Source organism: Protobothrops mucrosquamatus, unplaced genomic scaffold (genome assembly GCF_001527695.2).
Source record: "Protobothrops mucrosquamatus isolate PMUCROS unplaced genomic scaffold, P.Mucros_1.0 scaffold369, whole genome shotgun sequence".
Taxonomy (NCBI): Eukaryota; Metazoa; Chordata; class Lepidosauria; order Squamata; family Viperidae; genus Protobothrops; species Protobothrops mucrosquamatus.
The window spans coordinates 292,508-318,791 of record NW_015386703.1 but is presented as its reverse complement, the minus strand read 5'-3'; the positions used below and the strand labels follow the sequence as shown (position 1 = coordinate 318,791).

Genomic DNA, 26,284 nt, shown 5'->3' with positions numbered 1-26,284 from the left:
GAGAGAGAGAGAGAGACAGAAGTGCAAGTGCAAGTGCCTCTGTCTCTGTCTCTGTCTCTCTCTCTCTCATGGGACTTGCCGGAGGGCCGTGGGAGGGCCGGATTTACATAGAGCAGGGAGGGCTATTCGAGGGCCGGATTAAACCGGGCCGTGGGCCGCAAATGGCCCGCGGGCCGGACTTTGGACATGTCTGGGCTAGAAGGTGTAGGCATTGTAATTTTGAAGGTAAAGTCTGAAGCAGGTTAGTTTGGATGTACAAACTACCAGGCTTTGTAGGCAGCATAATTTTTTTTTTTAGGTTGAACTATTTGGCAGAGGGGTTTACGTCTAATCAATACTATGGGAGACAAATAATGAGTCCTATAATGAAACTGGTACAACTTCTCCTTTCTTGAGAGTTTCAGCATCAGAACTTAGGAAATCAGAGAGAAGGAATCTATCTTAAATGATCCATACTGAAAAGGGAAAGAAGGAATTCCCTTCATCTTATCTGTAGTACTTTTGTACCATAATTTTAATTAGTAATTCCAATAAGAGATAATTAGTAATTACTAAAAGATAATTTCTTCTAGCTTGGCAGTTTTCTAATGTGTAGAACTTCACTTCCCATCTGTACAATTAAAAGCTAGGCTTTTTAATTGGGGAATATCAAAATTGACACCCTTCTACAAAATATGGGGGATACGGAAAGTTGCTATGGCACAAATCCAAAGGTGAAAATTGAATCAAGGAACTCACTAATAATTTTTGTTCCTTTCAATTGTATTATAGAATACTCTTTGCATGATCAAAGGTGTTAATTTTGCCCTTAAAGAGAATTCTGAAGTTGCAGAGAAGAACCATATGTTTTTATTAGCAAAAAATGGCTGCTACCTCTTGTAGCTCACCCTGAATAAGTCAGTTTGGTGCTCAAACACTGTTAATGTTTGATCAGGTATAGATTAAACTCTGCAAGCCAAATTTGCTACTCTTCTGATGATTTCAAGAATACATTCATAATATTTTCTAGGCAATGATATTCCTTACTATTCCTTTCTCCTAAGACATGTTCAACCTCACCCTTGAGATTTTCTGGTGATATTCTGTCCCTTGAAATCCAACTTTGCTTAACTTTTTGATATCAGTCAAGGTCAATCTGGGGATGAGAGTTCAGAACTGACCTTTATATAGCATCCTTGTGTGGAGATGCCTCTGGTTTCAGGAATATGGACCAGGTTCTATAACACATAGCCCTGTCTTCCAAGAAAGGGGAGTAACAATATTACCTAGGAATTTCTCCCCCCCCAATACTTGTTACAATTCTTCAATGTGAATCATTACAACTTGACCTTATTTTCCATATGCCACAAACATCACATGTCATGCAAGGTACCATGTGTGATCTCACTTTTTAAAATATACACTCTGATGCATCAGATAAATGAAATGGCAGTCCTACACTGAGAGACATCTATAATCACATTCCATTTTGTGAAACATTTATAGGTTGCCCTTTGTTTTATTTCAGACTGTAGACTGGTGGATGGCCAACTTCTACTGTAATACAAACAGAAATGAATAAATTTTCCTGGCAAGAAAAATATTGCAGTGTGGCTTTCAGATACCCATTTTTATGAGATGCATTCTACAATTAGGGGATTATTGATGGAAGAGCCCTTACTTTTGTTGTTATGTAACATCAAAATGGTACTTTGGAGAAAAACCTCGGCAGAAGAGCTTAATTCATAGGCTTGAGGAATGATAATCTAAGGGACTACTTTGCCTGCCATTAATCTGCATGGCTATTCAGACCAGCAGAAGAGGCCTTCTTGAAGATACTGCCACTCCCAGTCTGAACTATACACGGAAAGATCCTTCTCTGTGGCTCCTGGGCTGTCGAATACACTACCTTGGCAAAACTGTTTCTCTGCCATTCTCCCAATATTTAGGATATTGATAAAAACACATATCTTCCTTTAAACTTTTAACTGTTTATTTATTTAATAATTTATTTTGGGATTTAATTCTATTGGCATTGCTTGTTTGCCTTTTGTATTCTCAATATTTGTACTTGTATTGGCCTTGTAAACCACGTTGAGCATTAAATGGATATAAATGCAAGGTATAAAGCCAATAATAAAAAAGGCAGAACATTATAGAATAGACTTTTATCTGTCTAGAAATACCCTTTGTAATAATAAAAGGTTTAATTCAGAAAAGATTTGTATTTGTGAACCACCCAAAGTTGGGTGGAGTCTAAGATAGTTTAGGATGGGTGGCCATACAAATCTAATAAATAAATAAAATAAGCCGATTGGTCTTTCAGGTGTCATTTGTTGCAATAGGTTCACAGCATTATTCTATGTCAGTGGTTCTCAACCTTTTTAATGCCGCGACCCCAACCGGTCGTAAGTCGAGGACTAAACCGATCGTAAGTCAAGGACTACCCAACCAGTCGTAAGTCGAGGACTTTCCCTGCCCGGGAGCGCCGCGCATGCGTGGTTCTGCCCCCTGCGCCAGCCGAGGCGTAGCTGGCAAGTGGCAGAGACAGAGCAGGCCGACCACCAGCTGGCCCAGCCCAAGGGAGGTAAGGCACCCGCCGGAAAAGGGGGAAAAAATGGCGGACAAAAAAAATGGCGGACAGCCTTTGACCCACAGGTTGAGAACCACTGTTCTATGTGGATAATATCTACAAATGGGTCAGTTCAACTAAGGTCTATGAAACTTACTCTAAGTAAATGACATGGAACATTGAAAATTATTGATTATAATTCAGTAACTATCTCAAATATAGGGGAACCTATGATATGTATGCTGAATTCTATTCCACTGTGCCACCTGTTCCATTCATGTACTTTGCCCATACCATAATCATTCAAGAAAACTAGATAGATGCAGTTTCCCCTAAACTAGTTAGCTCTATTTTTTTTTAAGTTTCCTTGGGCTATAACCCTGCAGTGATGAAAGGATTTGATTTAAAGAAAAAACATAGAGCATATTTTATAGTTATACTCTTGAAGGACCAGTAGAGGGAGCTCATTAAAAGGCACACTCCTAAAATTGTGTCCTAAATGCCAATGTTATTTGTATGCAAACAGCAAAGTTAAGTCACAGTTAAGTCATACAGTAGTTACTGGAATTTCTGTTCAATGAATTAAATGTAAGAATTAGAAAATAAAATAAATTAGAAAATAGATTTTAACAATTGTGTGAAATCAATATCCAATTTAAGTTTAACAATACTCTAATATTTGTTACTTTCTCCCTTGTAACTATTTCAACAGGAAATTGCAGGCTGAGATAGTTTGGAAACAGAACTAGGCAAATGTCAAATTGCAGTATTCATTACTGCTGGCTACTGTATGTCTATGTGAAATGGGAAGCTAATGGTGTTGGAACTCATTCAGAATATGAGATCTAAGTTTTGATGTGCCCAGCCTTTCCTCTTCCTGTTATTGCTAACCTATTGTTCTGAATAAGAAAAAGGACAGATTTTTAACTTTTCAGCTGTGAGGATCTCAGATGATCAGGATCTTTTCTTCAGAAATTACAGTATAGCATTAAATGTTCAAGTAAATACTTGCTTATTTTTTCTTTAAAATGTGTCTAGACGCTGTAATTTTAATAATTCAAATTGGGGGGGGTGTTCTGAGATTTTACATATTCAAGTTTGTACAATTTTTCTTATTAAACACCTTTTCTGTTAATTTTTGCCTTAACACCAAGTACCCTCCCCTCAAAAAGGCCAAATGACACAAAATCATTTTGTTCTCATCTACCTTTATCTTCAATTTTTTTTTATTATCTTCTGTCCAAATTTAGATTGCAAACTCCTCAGTGACAAAAACTTACAATATGCTCTGTAATATTGTGTGCATATTTACAATGACATGTGAATAAAAATACGGGACAAACACATCATTTGCAATAATATATTAATAAGGAGGAATATTAATCAAGAGTTAAAGGTTACTAATATTTTTTCATTATCAATTTTAGCTCTACAGGTTTCCCTTTTCATTGTGAAATTAAAGTAAGGTTAAAATGTTTTTGCTTCGTTACTCACACCCTAATCAGCTTCATCTTCTTCGGCGTCCTAACTTTTATTACGCTCTTCATTCTCCACTATAATTTGTCTCTGTAACTGTCAATTTTTCTACAAATCAAATAATTATTTTTGCCAGCAGTTATCATTAATTCTCCCTCTCTCCTCACTCCTTATTCTCTTGCAGCCAGACTCTATCTTCACATTACATACCGATGATAATCGACCCAACCCACATTATAACACGTGGTACGAATCAAGCCTATATAAGGTCTTTCAGTTCTCTGTGTCATGTGAACTCGGAAAATTCGCTCGAGTAAATGCTATTTAATGTGTGGGAAAAGATCCCATGGAAACAGTTTTATTGACCAATCCTATGCATGTTTATTTGAAAATCAATCCACTGGCACTGCAGCTTGGATGTTTTTGCGCATTACTATGAACTAAGCCAAGGTTTCTGTAACTATACATTATCGAGTAAAGCAAACGAGGTCGGGCTCACATAACAAAGGCACGTCAAGGCTTACAAAATCAGTATACCTAGCTTCACCCTATACGTTAAACCACAACTGTTGTGCTGCGTGAAAGACACGCCGCTGCCAGGTAATCGTGCAGCAGACTGCACAACCTAGGTGTGAATATTGTGTGCACCGCCTTGAGCTCCAGGAGGAAAAGAGATTCAGATGCTCGGAAACTTATTTAGGGATAAAGGTGGCTAAACGGGGTGGTTCAATCTGAATAATTACCCCTCAATTTTCTCCCTGAATCATCCACAGAAACCGGGGCACCGCCTGATCAGCCCATCCCCTCCCCAGCCAGCCAGCCAGCCACCTACCCACCCAAGTGCCCCGCCCCGCCCTAGTTTCTTTTCCGTGGCACGTCAGCAGCTGTAAGCTCCGCCCCCGCCGCCGAGGCCTCGAGAAGTCGGGCCTCGGTGAAGCGCCGCCCATTTTTGACGCCACTGCCCCGCGTCCCCTCCCTCCACTTCGGCGCCGTGGGTGAGGTCAGCGCCGCGCGCCTTTCACCCAGGCTTCCTTCCCGTCCAGATTCCGTTGCGGTGGGAGGTGCTCCATCTCCTGCGGGTTCTTCGCCTCCAGCCTTTGCCGCCCGCCCGGTCCTTGTCGCCGTCTGCTCCGAGGCCATGGAACTGGCGGACGGCGTGGTCTACCAGGAGGATCCGGGCGGCCCCGGCCCGGCCATGATGTCAGAGCGGGTGTCGGGTCTGGCGGGCTCTATCTACCGCGAGTTCGAGCGGCTCATCGGGCGCTACGACGAGGAGGTGGTGGCCGAACTGATGCCGCTGGTCGTGGCGGTGCTGGAGAACCTGGACTCGGTCTGTGCGCACAGCCAGGAAACCAGCGTCGAGCTGGAGCTGCTGCGGGACGACAACGAGCAGCTCCTCACCCAGTACGAGCGGGAGAAGGCGCTGCGTAAACAGGCCGAGGAGGTGCGTAGGCGCGGGGGGGGGACGACTTGGGGCGCGGTGGTGGGGGGGCGATGTTGGCAGCCACGGAGGGGGGGTCTCGAGAGACTTTTCTGCTTACTTGGACGAGGGGAACGAGGGGCTGGAAGGATGCGTTGGAGGAGTGGCAGGACTTCTCGGTGGTCAAAAGTTTGATGGGGAGAGGACGAAGAAGCTAAATTGACCGTGTACAGTAGACTGAGCCTGGGACGGACTTCCATAACCAAGCTGGAAGTAGGCTATTGTCAGTGCACGAAGAGCTGAAAAAAGTGTAGAAAAGAAAAATCCACGCGCAATAGGCGTGGGTGTGAATCTTGTGGCGAAGGCCTGGTGGTGGAGCTGCTTGTTCCACAGTTGGGTTAAAGGATGCTGTTGATTTGAAGGAGATGCTTTGATTGCAGAGCTTGTGATCCTTCCAGAGGAATCTGATTGGCTGCTGTTACCCAGGATTCCTGCCAGCTGCATCTTGTGACGCAATGGGTAGATTAGGGTGAACTTCTGAAAGGCTCAGTTTATTGCTTTCAACATTGTCATTCCCTGGGGCAGTAATTTTAGTTGCGGTAGTTGTCATATGTTTGCTGTGCAATGTTAGGCCTCAATAAATCCATTATTGTGGAGGATTATGTTTGGAAAGATGTGGGGAATGAAACTTTGAAGCAACAGATAAATGTCACTTCAAAGCAACATTTTGTTCATGAATCTCTTAAGACACTGAATGTCAGGAGGGAGATTAAATTCTTTACAACACATTTGATACTAAAAATTATAGATAGGACGCGTTATGTAAAATAATTGCTAGTAATATGCTTTATGTTGCTATCTTCTCTTTATATTTATAAATGAAACTTTGAATTTTAAATAGGTGAAAGAGAAAAAAATAAGTATCCCTTCCTTATGCAGTTCTTCCACCTGTAACATTGAAGGTTGCTTTTCATTAAACAATAGCACAACTGAACATTTTAGGTACATTCTTTGATAAAGCCATGCTGCTGATGCTTGGCATTCTAGATTCACTTTCTGCTGCATCCAGAATGTATTCATTTATTTAAAACAGCCTTTATTATTTTGTATAACTTGAGGGCAAACATATATAATACTTTTTTCTTTTTCCTATTTTCTCCACAAGAGCAACCCTATGAGATGGGTTGGTCTGAGAATATTACTGCCCCAAGGTAATCCAGCTAGTTCTCATGCCTAAGGCAGGACTAGAACTCTCAGTCTGATTCCTCAAAACTGTGATGCTCATGAGTTGACAACTTTTATAATATTTCAGTAACATATTTTGAAGAGTACTTAAAGTATAAGTACTGTTGTGCTATTTCTTCCATTCTTTAGGGGAAAACTTTCTTTTGACTTTTTCAATCAACTAAGATGATTAAAGGCCTGTAGACTAAAACATATGAAGAACGGTTGCAGGAACTGGGTATGGATAGTCTGGAGAAAAAAAAGACTAGGGGACATGATAATAATATTCCAGTATTTGAAAGGCTGCCACAAGGAGGAGGGGTTCAATTTATTTTCCAAAGCACCAGAAGGCAAGACAAGAAACAATGAATATAAACTAATCAAGGAGAGAAGCACCCTGTAATTAAGGAGAAACTTCCTAACAAGGAGGATAATTAACCAGTGGAACAGCTTGCTTTCAGACGTTGTGGGTGCTTCATCACTAGAGGTTTTTAAGAAGAGACTGGACAGCCACTTGTCTGAAATGGTATAGGGACTCCTGCTTGAGCAGGGGACTGGATTAGAAGACCTCCAAAATCCCTTCCAGCTCTATTCTGACTCGGATTCTTTGTGGGCAGGATAGGACAGTCTCAGTATCCTGGGCATTCATTTGTTAAAACGCTTGATATTGCTGCTTAAGAAGCAAATGATATTGAGAATGAAAGATAAATTAGGATAGACACTGTCATCAGAAACAAATATGTCAATATTTGGTCCAGATATGTAGATGAACTATGTCACTTAGTTTTGTAATGAATTAAAAAAATGATTATGGTAATTTTGGCTGTGAGTTACCAAATTATAAGGAGTTACAACATTAGTTATATAAATGCATTGATGAATGCAAGAGTTAACTTTGAAATGAATAGTTAAATTTATATTCATATATGCATTTGACAAGAATATGAGTGGAAATGGTCTTTTTATTGGGTAATAATTATTTNTTCCGGCACCTTTTTCCGGGCCGGCCGCACCGGAAATAGCCCCTCCCACACCGGAAATAGCCCCTCCCAAATTTTACTTGCATTCCTGTTCTCTAAAGGGGCGGTCCTAGGGTTTGATGAGGGCGTGGCCAGGTTTGAGTTCCGCCACCTTTTCTCCGAGAAAAAAAGCCCTGAATAGAATAGAATAGAATGAGTTGGAAGGGACCTTGGAGGTCTTCTAGTCCAACCCCCTGCTTAGGCAGGAAACCCTATACGATTTCAGACAAATGGTTGTCCAATCTTTTCTTAGTAACTAAAAAAATAAAATATGTTCCTTTATTTATTTGAACAATTCTGAATGCAATCACTGCTGTGGCATATTTACTGTTGAAAGACAATTGTAATAATAATTGTAATTACTATGATTGTACATAGCTAGTGGTATCCTTCTACCAGCTATGCAGGCACTGTTGACAAGCTGAATTCCTCACTTCTTTTGCCTTCCTCTCACCTTCTGAAATCTCTCTAGAAAACTCTAGCAGTTTCTAAATCTGTTTGGGAGTATTATGTGAAGTGGAGGAAGTATCTAAGAAGGCGACAAGGTATTATATATACCGTAGTCTATCAGGGTTTTTATGCTAGCCTCAGTTAAGCATTTTAATTTTTATTATTTCTCTTATGATTTATGGCAGTAACGGTATTACTTTATGGTAGCATCTGAAGTAAAAGAGACACCATAACTCTTGTCTTGTAGTCAAGAATATGTTTATCTTTATCATTATTTCTTTAGTTTCTGAAGGGAGTATGTGTCATATGGTGTTTGTAAGGATTCTTTTGGCTAAAGAAGAGGGTAAAACTATTTTAAGTAATGCACTTGGCTTTTTTCTATCATTAGTGTTATCTTGGATCTTTTCTGACAGATATAATTTGTGGTAAACGTTTTCTCAAAACAATCTTTCTGTTATTGATAGGGCTAAAGATAGTTTTATCTGAGATGTTTTGAAATGGCCAGAAACCAATGTATGTTCTAATCATCAGCATATAATTGTATATGCACATAAGTCTCTTGACTAGAATATATGTTTATCTAATGTATATATTTGTAATTTTTGTTTTTTATTTCAAGAATACCCTGGACAAGAGATTATATATCTCTAGTGCAAAATTACATCGCTAGTGTAATATTATTTCTGTAATTTGGTATTATGAAATGTTTCCTTAACACATCCAGTGACACCACCTGTAGAGTGTTCCTTTCTGCCCTTATTATATGCTTGATATATCCGTGTTTGCTTTTATTTTAAAATTAAGTTGGTTGGGAGATTTCCTACTTTTAGGATATGAAATTAACCCCCTCCCTCCACATTTGTTTGTATGTACAGAAGATCATTTGTATTTTTCCTTGTGATCTTTTGCCTTCTTTGTTTTTACTGGCATCTCTTGCAAACCAAGATTATATCAGAATTATGACATGCCCCATTCTTTAAGTATTTGTATCCTGATGTCTAATGAAAATATGTTAGTTATGTTTTTTTGAATTACGGTAGTTTCATTTCATTTTTGAATTAGGTTTCATTACTTCCCTTATGTTCCCACAAAATAACCCAGGGTTGTTTGTTAACTATTTCTTTTTTGTCCCTAGTTTTGCATATCATAGAGATGAATATTTGCTGATTTTTTTCCATCAGAGGAAAGTCCCAAAAGATACGCTGCATAACTTTCTGGGCCAAAACTTTACTTTGAAATCCTTTAGAGGCATACTAGCTGAATTCTAGCTAAATATTCAGTGCTATATTTATACACAGAGTACTAAATAGACCCAAAACTGAGGTACCATATGATTTTAACTACTTTGAATAGTTTAAAATTGTTTGAATTGCTGTTTTATTAAGAATAAAAAGTTTATGTTCTATTTTGAAATTTCATTTGGATTATCAGGGAGGCTCAGGATAAATGGATTAGAAACTCATTGTTAAACACTGAATAATCTCTTAAAAACTTTGAGACCCAAAGGATTACTTAAATAGCTTAGTGTGGAGTTTATCTAAGAGTTTATCTGTAGGAAGCTAAGATGTGTCAGCTGTGTCTCTCTGTCAGCAGAGCAGACTGTTAAATTGGATTCTCCATCCCCAGTGTACATTTTCCAAATCTTGGATTGTTGTGGATTCTTTGGACTAGCTATAGGAAGAATGATAATAATGTTTATAACAATACCTGTATGGTAAAAGTAGAATCTCCCGCAAGTTTAACTTTATTCCTGATGACTTCATGGAAATGTCCCAGTAGTTTTTTTAGTAACAGTACAGAAGTGGTTTGCTATTGCTTTCTTTCTGGATTTCTTTTAAAAAATTCCAATATAGCCTGTAGCTTTTCCATCAAAGTATTGTCCAAAATAAACTCTGTTTAATTTCTGAGCCAAAATAATATGGTCCAGGTGCAGCCAGCACAGGCTGGACATACCCCATATCCCAACATAGACAGGATAAAAATTATCCCTGAAAGAATCAGGACTGTAGCCTCTAATATAATATAGATTTGGATACAATGTGTACTTCTTTTGCTTGTGCTCCTTAAATGGTTTGGAAAAGAGGTTAAACAGCTTCTACAGAGTATTTAAATATATATACAATGTTTAAATATACTCATAAATACATTTTCTTTTGACACAGAAATTTATTGAATTTGAAGATTCTCAAGAACAAGAAAAAAAAGAGATACAGATACGAGTAGAAGCTTTAGAGTCACAAACTCGGCAACTTGAACTGAAAGCAAAAAATTATGCTGATCAAAGTAAGTAAAAAATATGTGTAAATTCTAATGAAGTCATCCCAAAGGTGCTTTTTTTCACGAGGCAACTGGACTTTCTTGTTTTTCTTGAAGACGTTTTGCTTCTCATCCAAGAAGCTTCTTCAGCTCTAATCAAGTCCTTTTAACTGTCTCACACAGTTCATTTATATTTTGGGAGTGAAAATCATGAAAGAGGTTTGTACCTAAACAATTCCCTAGTTATGGTGTTTTGTTTATAGATTTGTGTATCCACCCATCTCAATGCACATACCCATGGACACAAATACACATATGCACATGTATTTTATTTTGTATTAACTAGTACAATGATGGCGAACCTTTTAGAGACCGAGTGCCCAAACTGCAACCCAAAACCCACTTATGCATCGTCGAGTGCCGGGTGGGTGTGGCCCATTGGCTGGGTATAGCCCATTGGCTGGGCGTGGCCAATTGGATGGGCGTGGCTGCAGTGGTAACAACAGACTGGGTGGGACTAAAAAGTTCAATCAATCCCAACTTTTCAAGATCTTTTTTTTTCCTGCGAGAAGTTGAAATTGACTGAACTTTTTTTTTTTGCACATGGCAGAGCGAAAAGGTTTTATAAAACCCAGCTGAAGACCTAGGACTGGGGCGACGGCGCGCGTGCCCACAGAGAGGGCTCTGCGTGCTGCCTCTGGCACCCGTGCCATAGGTTCGCCACCACTGAACTAGTATAATCCATATAGATACTAACCTAGTTAAAATTTTTGGGGTAGCTGAGCGGACAGTTTTGTGAAAGATGTTCAACTAACACTTGGAGTGATTTGTCCATCTGAAATAATCATATAACAGCCATTCTAGATCTGCAACAGGCTGAAATATTAAGAAGGATTAAGAGGCAAAGAATTTTCTTGGGGAAAAGTTCCATAATACATGCTGAGACTGATTTATGGGTAAACATGTTTTAAGATTTTTCATAAATCCCCAGTCACTCTTATGAATCAAATCTGGGATGTACCATAGTCTCACTTGGGATATACTTGTAGTCTCGCTAACCAGATTTGACTTACTTTAGATAAGCTAAATTCAAATGGATTCTATTACCTGTAACTTGATATTTTTCAAGTTAAAATGATTCAAAATATTCTTAAAACCTTCCAGGAAATTTAGTGGTAAAAATTCTCTCTTATTCTGTAATAATTCTATATTACTTAAATGTAAGGAGATCTCCAAAATCATATTTTGGAGATTTTTAAAAAATATTTCTGATGAAATAGCTAAAAGTTTCAGAAAGAGTGCAAATAATAATAGAAAAAATGTCAATCTTGACATGTACTTTTCTGCAGTAGCTATTCAAATTGTTATTTTCTTTTTAAATAGAGTATTTAGTACTCTATTATAAATACTTTGATATATTCAGAAACAGTTTTATCAGACAAAATCCCTTCTTTGTAATCAGAAGGTTTCTTCCATTCTCCAGTAGCCTAACAAGTTGTTGGACTTTATGGATATTAAATCCTGGGTATTTGGTTACCTGAAGTGAAAGTGTGACTGCTGACATTTTTTCTTGAACTTTCAAAGTTTCTTATCTTTCCTAATTTAACATTTTAGTTTATTTTCACTTAATGAACCTAGAAGCCTGTAAAGCATCAACCTAAAATATAATCTGTACTTCTAACACTGCTTTTGGATACCAAGTAGATTCTTAGAAAACCGTAAATTGAGTGACTGCAATCCAGCGTTTGCTTATCTTGTGATTTATAAATGTTTTTGGCCTCAAAATGCTTTGCATATCTCTACCGGAAATCTTCATTTCGCGGTCACAATTGGGGCTGGTAATTCCTGACTAAGTGAATCCCTCATTCAGTAGGAAATCATATGATTGTGTTTCCAGCTTGAAACTGGAAATTGTTTAAATAAAACAATAAAAGATAATAGAACCCAAGAAAGCAAAAAGAATTACAAGAGAAATAAATATATAAAAAGTTCCCTTCCTGGAAAATGACTCCTCACCCACTTTGTGGCAAGTGTAAAGAGATCCCTAATATTCTCACCTCTTCTTAGCTAATAAATATAAATCTCTCCATCCCACAATTCATTCCTTGTAAGCATGCAAATTGGATAAATAACATCTTATCCAGTTACCAACAAAAGATCCATACATAATTCTTAAGTTTTAACATTAATTGATTTATATAAAACTCACATCTCATCTTTAACTATAACAAAATCCCATTTAAAAGTTGAAATGGTTCCAACTTTTTAATATATAAAAAACCCTGGGACCATTTCCCCTTTACAAAATACATCCCCAATACACAATGTTCCAAATACCTTCTTATCTTCAAGTGTAATTCCATATCTCCGCTTTATAGGCTCAACCACTTTTCACAAGTATAAAATAATTCCAGTGTCCAAATACAAACAAAAAACTGAAAGCAGAAAGAAATAATTTCTCCTTTAAAAAATCTCTCCAAATCTCCTTATTTTAAAGAAAAAAAGCTAAATGTAAAATCAGTTTAAGTATGAAATAAATCAAGCAACAAATTTGTGAACACCTAGAGACAAAGTCATCATCAGAAACAAACATGGATTTGTCAAAAACAGATCATGCCAGACAAATATTTTTTGACAAGGTGACAAAATTAGTGGACTAGCCAAATGTTGTGAAAATAATTTATTTAGACTTCAATAAGACATTTGATAAAATTGAGCACAATCTGCTACTTGATAAGCTAGAAAAATGTGGGTTAGACAGCATCGGCAGCAGATGGATTTGTAACTGGCTGACCAATCACACTCAATATGTAATCTTTAAGGGAACTGAATGTATAAGAAGGAATGTGGTGGGGTACCCCAAGGCTCTATCTTAGGCCAAATACTCTTCAATATCTTCATCAATGACTTAGACAAGGGGATAGAAAATGAACTCAAATTTTCAGATGACATCAAGCTGGCAGGAATAGCCAAATCTCCAGAAGATAGGCACAAGATATAGGAGGACCTTGACAGACTTGAACACTGGGCCCTGTCAGATCTGCCCCAGTCAGATCCCTTAGGGCAGGGGTCTCCAACCTGTGGGCCGCAGCCCACTACTGGCTGCGGCCTATTGGCCACTGGGTTGCATGAATGGCTGACCGGTGTGCATGTGTGTGCGCATGCACACAGCCCCACTTGTGCAACCGTTGCAGGTGTTTGCAGCCCCACTCGCGTGACCATCGCCCCAAGCATTGCAGGTGCTTGTGGCCCCACTCGCATGAACTGTGGATGTACGTGCGCACACACACGCATATTTAAACCTCTCACAAAATTATTCCTTCTTTCCTCTCTCCCCCCCCATTCCGGGCTGTCAACCCCAAAAGATTGGGGAACTCTTCCTTAGGGAAGAAAAACCCTTGATTCCATTGGTTGAAGTGAAAAGTACTTTTACCAAGAGATGCTGATTGCAGTAAAGTCAGATGTAATCTGAGTTTCCCACACAACAAAAACTATTTCTTTCAATCCTGTCCCTCCCCCTATGACCTGTCCAAACCCAGCCAATGCGATGGTGCCTGGATGTTTTGGGAACACTGAGGTGTTTGGGCTGGTAACTTTCCACACTCATGGCAAATGGCCTTGAAGACGCCTTGGCACGAACCAGTCCCACGTTGATCAGCTTTTCTTCAGCTGTCATCCCATCCCCCTCCCAAATTCCCCCACAAAAATGCATACAGCTTTATTGTTGCCCATTTGTTTCCCCCCCCATGGTACCCCTCCCCCCAGTCCTTTGATGGCAGGACACCAGCATGGCACCAAGCCTAAGATGGTGGATCTGACAGGCCCTATCTAAAAAGATGAAATTCAGTGTAGAGAAAAGAAAGGTTTTACATTTAGGCAAAACAACCCCAAATGTACAAGTATAGAATGGGTGGTACCTGGCTCAACATTAGTAACTGCGAGAGTGATCTTGGAATGATTAGGGGATTAAAGGCTAAAACATAGGAAGAACGGTTGCAGGAATTGGATATGTTTAGCTTAATGAAAAGAATGACTAACTTCCTTAAACTTCCTTAAACTTCCTTAAATTAATTGACAATTTCTAAAAATAGTTAGCAAGAGAAGTGCACAAACCTAGTGTCCTCAAAAGGCTCTAATATGCAGCTGGAGCAAAACGATGAATTCCCCTGTCTCCCTACCCCCTCCCCTCCTCCCGGAGATCGCTGTCTTGTGGTCTCTTCATGAGAAAAAGGAACGATTGTAAGGAGAAACACCTTGGGCAGTTTCACATCAGAAGACCAAAGGGAACTGATCCGCATCCACTCCTTTGTAGAAACTGCAAATAACCAGCATTATTTGCCTGTCTTCAGTTGGCTGGCTTCCCCCAGAAGCCCTTTAGCTATCCTCCCCTAGATCCCCCCCTGGGCTGGAATAATTACAAGAAGAGCATTCCATTTTACATTTACATTCATTGGGGAGGAAGGGATTATAAAAAAGTAAGTGGGCACATGGAAAGCAATGCACTGGTACCAGCAGCCACAAGTGTGCTAGGCAGGCAGCCCGGTGTATTTTCTACTATTATGCCCTCTTTCTTTCTTGTTAATCCCTTCCTCTTTAATCTCTCCAGCTATTAGAAATTTTCTGTTTGGTCCACCCACAATAGATTTTTCTTAAATTTTGTATGCTTGAGAACTTTATCTTCCTGTAATTTCTAGTGTCCCAGGTTACTTGTATAAAAATATAGTACTACTATAGCTGTCTACTCTAAGCTGCTTATTCACTTGGCATCTAGGCCTTCCTGTGATTTACTTTCGCAAAGGAAGATTGTTCTTTAGGAAATAGGCAGTTTGGCTTAAATTGTCATTTCCCAGAGCTATATGTATTCTTAATTTAAAGACCTATAAAGATCTATAAATTAAGAGTAAGAATAGTGTCACTTCTAAATGTAATATGGCCTAACTGAAATTAAAATAAACATGGAATTTGGACTGTATAGCAATATCTCAGTTTAAATGTTATTGTTATGCTTAAACTTAAAATAACTTAAAAGGAGATAGTTCTGTGTAATTTATTTTAAAAATGTCCACCTACTGTTTCCCAGATTCATAAAGTTCTTTATTCACTAAACAATACATAAAATGTAAATGATGAATTTCTCTATCTGTTGTTTGGTTACTTATCTTGTAGGAGTTTTGATTTGACCAGCATTGTTGTTGGTAAATGCTCCTGTATGCTAGTCTAGCCATTTGAGTTGAGTATTTATTCAGAATTGTAGATACACAAGAAATAAAACTTGTGACGTTCTTTTCGGATGTTTTGGGTTCAAATGCATTGACTGTGTTTGCATGCCATTCAGTTGAGAATCTTGCTAAACATCATGCATGGAGTCTATTTTTTCTACTTGTTCTTTGGGCTTAGATGAGAGAGTAGCCCAACCAAAAAAAGAAAAGCTTGTTATGGCAGCCAAACCCTAACATTTTCTTTGCCACCAAAGGAACAAATCCTGATCTGTAATCCTAGCTAGTGAGAGTTGTAAGTATGGAATGTATAGTTGACCTGCAATCTACGCTTTAAAAAGAAGACTATTATGAGGAATGAAGATAGGTACACTGTGTTTAGCACTTGGAATAGTATATTTTACCATTTCAATTAATAGCTTAGACCAGTGATGGCGAACCTTTTAGAGACCGAGTGCCCAAAAACTGCCCCTGCCCCTCTCCATCCCCTGCCCCGCCCCCGCTCTGCCCCCCATCCCCTGCCCCGCCTGCCCACAGGACCACTCACTGCCTCCAGGGCCCGCCGCAGATCGCCCAGGCAGCCCAGCAGTGCTATGGCGGCCACACCCTCTGCCTGCGCCCTGCAGCATCAACTGCATGATGGGGTGAAGGCAGAGTCTTGTCTACGCTGCCTGGCTGCCATGTCCTTGGCTGCGCTGCTCCGTGTGGGCCACGCTCAAGGGCGACTCTCCTTCAGGGGGGCTGCTGGAGAGGACGGAGTCACGGGGGGAGGCAAGGCTGGGGCAACGGCACGTGTGCCCACAGAGAGGGCTCCGAGTGCCGCCTCTGGGTTAGACAAAAAGATGGAAAGAGTGCTTTATCAGTATAAGTGCTTTATCAGTATCCTGATAATTTCAGGTTGGAATAGTTAATATTCTGAATTGCATTTGCTTTGAGCATAATGTTTGCAAATAACAAAATAAGATTCAGTAAAATCATATCAGATAACAAAAAAAAAAGACCTGACACTGGCTAAGAGCAGGAAAGTTGAAGAAGGAGACAAAGGGACTAATTCTGGCTGCAGAAGACCAAGCCTTAAGAACAAATGCATATAAAACCAGAATTGAGGAGACAGCAACAGACAACAAATGTTGCCTCTGCAAAGAAGTGGGAGAAAAGGTGGCTACGTTTACTGTAGTTAGCTGCTGCAAGATTGCACAGGCTGATTAGAAACAAAGGCATGACAAAATAGCAACAGTGCATTGGAATGTCTGCAAGAAATAGTGCTTGTCTGCAAGCAAGAACTGATGAACTACAGAATAGACAAAGTAAGAGAAAAGAAGTTAAAATTCTCTGGAATTTTACAACTCAAACAGACAAGTGCCTGCCCTGTAACTCCTCAGACTTTATAATTGTCGATAAAAAAGACAAAAAAATCTGGATAGTGAACACTGCAGTACCTGGAAAGAGCAGAAGAGAAGAGAAAAGAACTTGAGAAAAATCACAAAATACAAGAGCTACAAAAAGAAGTAGAACAACTGTGGCAAAAGAAAGCAAAAAATAATTCAAATAGTAATAGGTTCCTTGGGTGCAATCCCAAAACATCTGCAGCACCCTTGAATACTATTGCAAAAGGCAGCTTTACTTGGAACAGCTTATATCCTGCGATGATACCACTAATATTATTAAAGAACAACATCTGACTACGCTAAGTTCTTGGTAAGAGCAGACAAAAATGCTGAATCCAGTTTAAACCTCTAGCTAACTATGCACCCAACCATAATAAATGAAACATGTTTGCCATCCAATTCTCACTGGCTCTGGATGGCTCACAATAGTCAAAGAAATTACAATAAAATGAAGATGCTATAATATTAATGCATAGACATACAATGAAGATAATTTTGGGAAAGATGGAAAGAAAAGGAGAAAAAGAGGAAAGAAAGAGAAGAGAACAACCAGAAGCAAGGAGGATGGTCATGATTATATTAGTGATGGGTGTGCATTTGGACGACTAGAAAGACCAAACTGGGAACAGACTGTCCTGGAGAAAATCTATCTATGTGGTAGTTGAGATTCAATACTGATTTGATGGCATATAATCCAGTAATCATTGCAAAGAAATATAACCATTCTTTTTTAGGGGGAAAAAAGTGAATGTACAAATTTAAGATCATGGATTTTATGGACTTTGGAATAATAAGAAAAGAATCATTCTGAACTTGGTTAGCTGTTTATATTAGCAAGGAGAGCAAAATGATATAACTTGTACGTTTAAAGATAGAATTTGCTAAAATATTGCCTTTCCACAATTCTGTGCCAACATAGCTATTGTCTGCTAGTAGAAATGCATACAGCAGCTGTTAAGGAGGAGTTATGCAGAAGTGAAGAGCAAAGTGGAGTGCGAGCAGCCGTTCAATCTTCTGTGTGTTCAGCGGAACAAGACTGACTTTCTGTATTCTTGATTTTATGTTGGGTATCGTCATGTGACATGCTAAATTGCATTATGCTTTACTTAGGGTGATGCCCTAGTTAAAAAATCAGAGTGTGACTAAAGCAGAATTAATCAACTCATCCCTTGCTCTAAGTGAAGTTACCTTATGATCTGGAATATAATTTGAATATGGACAGAGTCTTCTTTTGTCCCCTCGCTGCTTCTTTGCTTCCATTCTGTTTTTCCCATGGGGGTTGGGTAGGTTTTTTTTTTAATCCATTCTCTTTCCAGAGGTTCTGATGCCGCCAGACCATTGTTTTCACAAAAAAGAAGGGCATTGGGGAAGAAAAAAAAGAAATAACATTTAGCTAGTTAGTTCAAGTATAAATGGGACTCTTCCATGTTTAAAAGGGCTTGCAAAAAAGGCAAAAAATACAGTCATCATTTGTTGTATTGCCAATATGTATTTGCTTGGTAGGTCATTTTTGATTGCTAAGAGTGATTTACTGCATGTGTTAGTGGGTGTGTGTGTCTAAATATGACTAGATACTCTTGCTGTTCTTTATAAGCTGTTCTGGGATCCTTTCAGTTGAAGTTTAATTCAGAATTAGTAGATTAAATACTTTGAAAAAAAGCCATTTTATATATAATCACATATGTCTGCCTACGTTATGCTGCAAAGTGTGAAATATTTTAAGGAAGTCAGAAGAAAAAAAAATCTTTAAGTTATTAATGTGGTACAAAGTACTGTAGGTCAAATCGTAAAATTATTTATTATTTTGACCAAAGAAATCTGTGTAAGTATTATGGCAATGTCTTCCATTTTAAAATGGACAGATGGGCCTTTGTAAAGAAATTTTGTTTAGATGGTAGCAGTAGGGAGGCTTCACGTAATTTTCTGCCAGATGGGAGCAATTTTTTTTAACTCTTAGCAAAAGTACAGTTTAGGGGCAGCTAAAACAGGCTGTTGATTTACCCCTTGGTGTCTGATGGGTTCTACCCTGTCAAAAGGGATCAATTTAGAAGGTTTGTACTCAGCAGCTTCTGTTTTGACTTCTGCACTGTGTATCAGGGCTACTATTTTGTTTCTTCCCTAATTCCTTTTTTTTGAAGTCTGCATTTTCTGATGTTGAGGACAGTTCTTGATCACCTTTCAAAATGAGGTAACTTCCTCTAGGGCAGACATGTCAAACTCGCGATGTCATGTGACGTCGCACAATGTATTGGGCCGGTTTTCCCATTGCCGGCAATGGGGTGGGCGTGGCTTCAATGTGACACGTCCGGCCCGTGGGCCGGCAGTTTGACACCCCTGCTCTAGGGTCTAAGCTTCAGTGTTTTCTAATTTCTCAATTAACTTCAAATATATTAGCAGATTAATGTTAGGCTATGGTTCTCTTTGTGTCAAGAATATCCTTGAGGCATTGTCTGCTGACTTTTAGATCAATTATTAAAAATAATGTATCATACTCTGTTCTGGAATTATTTTTCTGTTGGTGTGTGTGTGTGTTTGTGTATAAATGTTCCAATTATTTCCATTAAAGGTTTTTTTTTTTTAAGTCTTAAACTATAGCTCAATTTTCCCCAGCCTGGTGTTCAAATGTTCCTACTACAGGATAATAATTGGGTAAACTTGATAAGCTTGATGGGAAATGTAATCCACCGTGTGGAGGAGGCTATATTTTGACCTTGTTGATCATACAATAATACTGCACATTATCCATGTCTTTGTATTTGAGTAATTTTTTCATGTTGACCATCTGTTGTCAGATAATGCCTTGAGTTTGTAATTACTTAGCTGTGGATGAAGAACATTAAAGGCCTATGCTCTTAGATGTTTAAAGAAAACTGATAGCATTAGGCAGCGATATACGATGCTTAAAAAACTCCTGCTACATGAATTTGCTATAACCAAATCTGGAGAATGTCCCAGTTTGTTCAGGAGACAGAAGAATCCGAAGTACTATCATTAATTATTGACACCATATATATTCCCAGAGTGGCAAAAAAGTAGTCCACTAGATGGAGCAGAAGTATAGTTGACAAATGGCTCAGTTGAGAAGAGACATTGAGATTATATGTCTTCTCTACTGAGATTAAAATAAAATATGCTAGAAAGTTTAGGTGGAATATTGCTTTCCCTTGTGTAATCAGGGTGGTGTAAAGTAGATATGTTTAATATTTGCTATTGTGGTGCTGCTAAGCTCTTCTTTAAAACAATAATTCATGATGTTCTGCTGAGCAAATGTGTTATAATTTGTTCTATTCTTTTTTACTTCCCCATGCTTAAAAACATTCATAGCCGGATAATGATATTTTGCTAATTTGTTAATTTGATTGTATTGTGGTGCTGTTTTAGGTTTCTCATTTTTATATGTTAAACAAATATGGTGGGGATCAAATGTAACTTTAGGGTTTTATAGCAGTGTAGTCCTGGGCAATATGGGCAAGTCCTTGTTTTTTCTCTATAATTCTTATTGCATTGTATAAGAATTTCATGAACACATTTTTTTTGTCAGTTTGGGCCTTCTTGGATTGTGTCAAGGATAATAAGGATGCTGCATATGTCCTGAGTCTGGACTGAGTTTGTGCACATTGCCCTGTGTCCAGTGTTTAAGAAAGATGTTCTTGAGAGTGGAAAAGCAAGAATATTTCCCCCCCCCTGAAAATAGATCAAAATATCTTTTGAATTGATAGCTTGGATTTGTAAAAACTAGGTTGAGGTAAACATCTTTTGTTTCTATTGTTGAAACTAGTAAAATGAATGAATTATTTTCTTTTTCAGTTAGCAGATTGGAGGAGAGGGAAGCAGAACTAAAGAAGGAATACAATGCTCTTCATTCAAGGCATACAGAGGTAGGTAACTACGTATTTCTTTGAACAGTGCCTCTATGACTTGTGCTTAAAGGTACCCAGTATATTAATCTGTTATCAACATTTTCTGAAAAAGCTCATAGGGTTTTGATTCTTTGCTTTTGAAAGCATTGGTGGCTCTTGGATATTGCTGATGTGTTAGGGTAGAATTAGATGGTATATTTACAACACATGGTTTGAGTTCAGACAGGTGGTTGTTGGCATAATTGAATATGGTAAAGGAGAACTTGTGGAAAAGATTGGTAGATTTGAGAAAGGTAGGTAGTTCCTTTACTGGCAACCGCTGATCAGTCGAGATAAGAAATTTATCTTTCCAAATCCTAAATTTATCTGCCTAAAAAGTAATGAGCAGTATGAAATCTGTTGAACTGGACTCCTTTCAGTTTTAACAACCATTATAGATAGGGATTATCCTCATCATCTTGTATGCTGTCTGACTCTCAACAAATTTGGATGATGGAAACGGTGATCCCATGAATTTCAGAAGCCCACCCACTAACAATCTTCTCAGATGTTTATATTTTATTGTCAAACTTTGCCTGATTTATGCCACTTAAACCCATATTTTCTTGTGGTAAAAATATTAGATATGCATGCTTTTTAAGGCAATGTCATTGAATGTAATCTGGCCAATGACCAACCAAAGTATAATCTGAATAAAAGGTTAGCAAAGTATAATCTGAATAAAAGGTTAGCAACATCTTTTTGATTACATAGTCCTAGGCTTATAACCATTTGTTTAGCAACTGTTTGAAAGTATGACAGTATGAAAAAAGTGATTTATGATTGCTCCTTGCACTTACGACTGTTGCAGTGTCCCCACATGATTAAAATTCAGGTTCTTGGCAATCAGTATGCAGTTATTGTAGTTGTACATGTGACTGCCATTCGCAACCTTCCCAGGGGGCTTCCAACAAGCAAAGTCAATGTGGGAACCCTTAACAACCATGTGATTCATTTAATGCCTGCAGCAAAAAGGTAGTAAAATCAGGTACAGTGACTGCCTCACTTAGAGATGGAGGCTCCGGTCCCAACTGTGATCTTAAGCCAAGGACTACATGTACCCAGATTATATTTGTCAAGTAGTGAATAAAGACTTGATGGTGCAAAAATTACTGTGATGATAATTGTGGCCAGTGCAATTTGTTTTTTCCCCTTTGATGTTTAGTTTATATATTAAGGTACCATTGTCAAACTGCAGAATAATTGAGATGGACACAGAAAAAGTAATATAAAGCATGCAAAGGTTATTAAGTTAAATATTGAATACCAAAATGGGTCAATTTAATATTTCTATACAACAATGGTGTTGTACATTGGTAAAAATGAGATAGAGAATGTCTTCAAAGGTTACAAACTAAAAAAAAAATGAAACTGGGAAAGTAATGGGAGAAATTCACATATGATATCAGTCATTGTTATCAAATGAAGAGTATCTTTGACCATCTGTGAATTAATAGCCAGGGGACAGTCACAGGGAACTGTACTGGCAATATAAACAGAGAATGAAATTTGTAAGATGCAATATTAATCCTTTCCTGTGCATTTGATTCCTGTGTTCTGCCTTCATAAAATCTTGAATAATAGGAAATGCTTCCATTTTTTTTCTCTGCAGTAGTCTGCATTTATAATCTAGAGTAGGGATGTCAAATTGGCAGCCTGCAGGCTGGATGTGTCATGTGCAGACTATGCCTGCCCCGGCTCCGCAAAGGCAAACAATGTCATGATATGTCACATGACGTGATCGAGTTTGACACCCATGGTCTAGAGTATGTCTGTTAAATTACCTCGGTGATGTCATATGCTCACTTAATGAATACCATTAATGTTCACCAACATCAAGTTATTTCTATTTTGCCTTAGAGACTTGGTGTGTTACCAATTAACTTCACCTATTATATATGTGTATTGTAAGTCTCGCTCAAGAATTTATTGTTAACCTCTGAATGTGTTTGGGTTCTGCTCATATCACAATCCCTCATTTATGAAAGAACTGTAGCTATGCCTAGTCAGTCAGATATTCTTCAATTTAGTTTAGGAAACATGTTATTTACTGAAAAATAACAACTGTATTCAGAAGGATTACAGAACCTTATCTGAAAGGAGCTGGTATTAGTAATCATATTAGTTCTTATAAAATGTCTAATTTTTCTTATAAGTGTAATAGCTCTGGCATGGGAAAGATCTGATTATAATGATAAAATGCTTCCCACTTTGTCTGTAAAGTAAGCATTTAATAAAGACCACCCACAGTATATGGTTTCATAAATTAGAAAATAGTCTGACTTGTCTGAGTGGAAATTTTCTGTAGAATATATTTATATGATATATTTATATATTTATTATATCACAATACTTGGGGATATATATACATATAAAGAAGAAATTAAAATTATATATGTATACATTAGTGCTGCTTAATGTGTTTCTTGCACAAACACCCGAAATATTTTAATTAATTAATTAAATCCATTACATTATTTGATAATACTGAAACAAACCACTGAATTGAAAACATGTTTCTCTTCAACGTATCAAATAGATTATGGGCCACACAGAAAGCATTGTAACATGTAGTTCTACAATACTAAGTGTTTTTAGTTAAGACTTGCTGATTTTCATCAGCAGACTGAGCAACTTAAATAGATGCATGAAATAAAAAGTTTTTCAGGCAGTGTGTCACTGTATACTAAAAGAGTCAATGTGTGAAGATTAAAGATAGTGATCCTTTAGGATTTATGCTATGACCTTTAGATATTCAGAAATTTTAATCCTAATATATAAGTTGCTTATCTGAGGCAGCTGGGTCTGCTTTTTTCCAATACAGTACTGTAATTTCTTGTGCCTCATCTTAGCTGAAGTGTTTTTGGTGCTTGGTAAACAGAAGTATTCTCAAACATATGAAAATCATTAAGTGTTGTAAAACATATTTAGGAAGAAATGGCAAAAGATTTCAATGTAACTTAATCAAAAGTACCTCTTAGAACACTCAGAAACTTTCTGTTTAATATGCTCTGATTGATGAAGCCACCTTGAGTGCCAATTTGGTAACAGAAACCATGAATCGAAAGTAAAGCAATGATTAAACCCAATCATTAACAAGAAATGTTAACAAGCAGCAATTAATGTCTCCCTCTGCCAAGAGAAACTCTCAAATCGTTCATGCATGTGCTTCTCTATGCCTATAAAGAGAGCCAGTATATTGTAAATGCAGGGGTCCCCAACCCCTGATCCGTGGACTGGTACCAGGCCGCAGCATACCAGTAACCGGTCCGCACAAACAAGCAAAGCCCCATCCATGGGATGCAGGCAGCACACAAACCCACGCAACTCTCCGGTCCACAGAAAAACATCTTCATGGAACCGGTTTCTGGTGCCCAAACGGTTGGGGACCTCTGCTGTAATGGATAAAGGCAGCAGGCTAGAATAGAAACCAGGAGATCATGAGTTCCAATTCTGCCTTTAGAAACAAAGCTAGCCGAGTTCTATTTCTAAAAACACTGCCAAGAAAACTATAAAGACAGTTCTTGGTCAATCAGGTAAAGAAATATATCAGAAATAATAAACACATTTTAATAACTCCATTTTAGTTGTAATGTTTTTGTTTTATGGTTATATAAGCAATGATATAAAAATGATGCCTGATTTTCATTCTTTTTTATTTTTTAAAAAGCAAATGATTATTATTCAGAGTATTTGTAAATCATATAGAAGTTTATATTATCCAGTTATGAAAATACAAAGATCACAGATTAGAAATAATGTTAGTTCTTTATGAATTAATTGTAGACAGTAGCAATTTCTCTTTGGATTATTTCACTTTCACATTATGAATGACAAAATAGCCTCTCATGCTATTTTGCTTAATCTGAAATGTTCATGAATATCCTTTTGATATATATCAAATGACCATAGTGCAGTATGAAATGATGGTAGGCTCAGCTATAGATAGTTACAATTCAAAAAGAGATATTTGTACCAATTATAATTTGCATTTATCTATAATTGGTTTATTACTTAATTGATTACTTAATGAAAATATTTCTATTTTAATGTTATAGTTATTGAAATAATGTTTAATAAGCCATCCATCTTTATGAAATCCTTAAACATGCACATGAGTCCTTTTTGTGCATCATCTGATCCTATTTTGATGCTGGAAATATGGGAAATATTTTTCTGCACATTTTAAAAATGTGATAAAAGACCTTTGCTTGAAGCTGTCTTACCAGGTACTTGGCTGACAGTATGACATAGCTTCCAACCGTTTGTGATGTAAATAAATCTGGCTGTCTAACCCTTGGTGAAATTCTTGATATATGTCTCATTTACTCAGATAAAAAAGTACCTCAATCGACTGTTGGCATATTAAAGAGCTTAAGAATACGTTTTTTAATTCTAGAGTCTATTTCCAATTAATTCTAATTCTACAATAGGAATCTTAACACATTTATATGAAATTGACCTAGAAGTAGTTTAATGTGACACAAAGAAATAGTAGAATCAGATGGATTCATATCAATGACTAATATACTAAGCTCTTTATGAATGGATTCTGCAACTGTCTTACTCTTTCCCCTTGTTTTTCTTTCTGTAAGATACAATGCAATAAAGCCTTAGTCAGCTGTAGTCTACAGAATAATTGAACCAAGAGTCTTCACCTAGTCCAGACCAAGAGACACCAACATCTCATTTTCAACAATGGAAAAACCAACAGGGTGTGAGAGCAATATCCTTCTGTCCCTCATTGTAGTATAAATGGCATGCTGATACAATATATTAAAAATTCATATCCTATCAGATACATTGTTTTGAGTATGTGCGCTCATTCAAAGCTCTTAGTTGCCAATCTTTTGAAAATATAATGTAATCTTAAAACAAGGCGGGGGTATTAAATGTGCTAAGTGAAGAACAGTGTCAACTTCTCTTGGCTCAGTTCAGATGTAATGAGAAGCCATTATGCTCCCCCATTCTTTCTCACGACAAAGGGAAGCATGTCTCCTGTGGGGTTTAAAAGTCATGTTACTTGTTTAATTATGGTTTCTGAAAAAGTTGGATCTGAAACATCTGTTTGTTAAGACTTGTTTTCAGTTCCCCAAATTTAATTGTTTACAGGTAATTCTTCTGTAGTTAAAAGAAGATGCGGAAACTTCTTATTTCCTCACAGAATCTTCCACAGCCCATTCACATAGGGAGGAATCATGGTTTCTCATTACATCAGAAGTGGGCACCAGTGTAACCTTCTCCAACCACCCATCCTTCCCCAAATGTACAGTATGTGAAGTTTTCTCAGTTTACTAAGGTATCTCTTCCACTTGATCACCGATGGGGCTTCTACTGGTTCTCTTGGTTTGCACTTGGGTGACAAAGTGTATATTTGTCTCATGT

General features: G+C 37.8%; 1 protein-coding gene across 2 annotated transcripts in view; it reads left to right on the top strand.

Moving 5' to 3' along the window:
- The first annotated feature begins 5,027 nt into the window (after window positions 1-5,027).
- The window catches only part of SPAG9 (sperm associated antigen 9), a 95,205-nt gene continuing 73,948 nt past the window's right edge, over window positions 5,028-26,284 (top strand). For both annotated transcript variants that reach the window (XM_015815703.1, XM_015815704.1), the window contains exons 1-3: window positions 5,028-5,471; window positions 10,303-10,423; window positions 20,808-20,878. In XM_015815703.1, coding sequence (XP_015671189.1) covers window positions 5,166-5,471; window positions 10,303-10,423; window positions 20,808-20,878 — 498 coding nt within the window. In that variant the 5' untranslated portion in view covers window positions 5,028-5,165. The remainder of the gene's footprint in view (window positions 5,472-10,302; window positions 10,424-20,807; window positions 20,879-26,284) is intronic.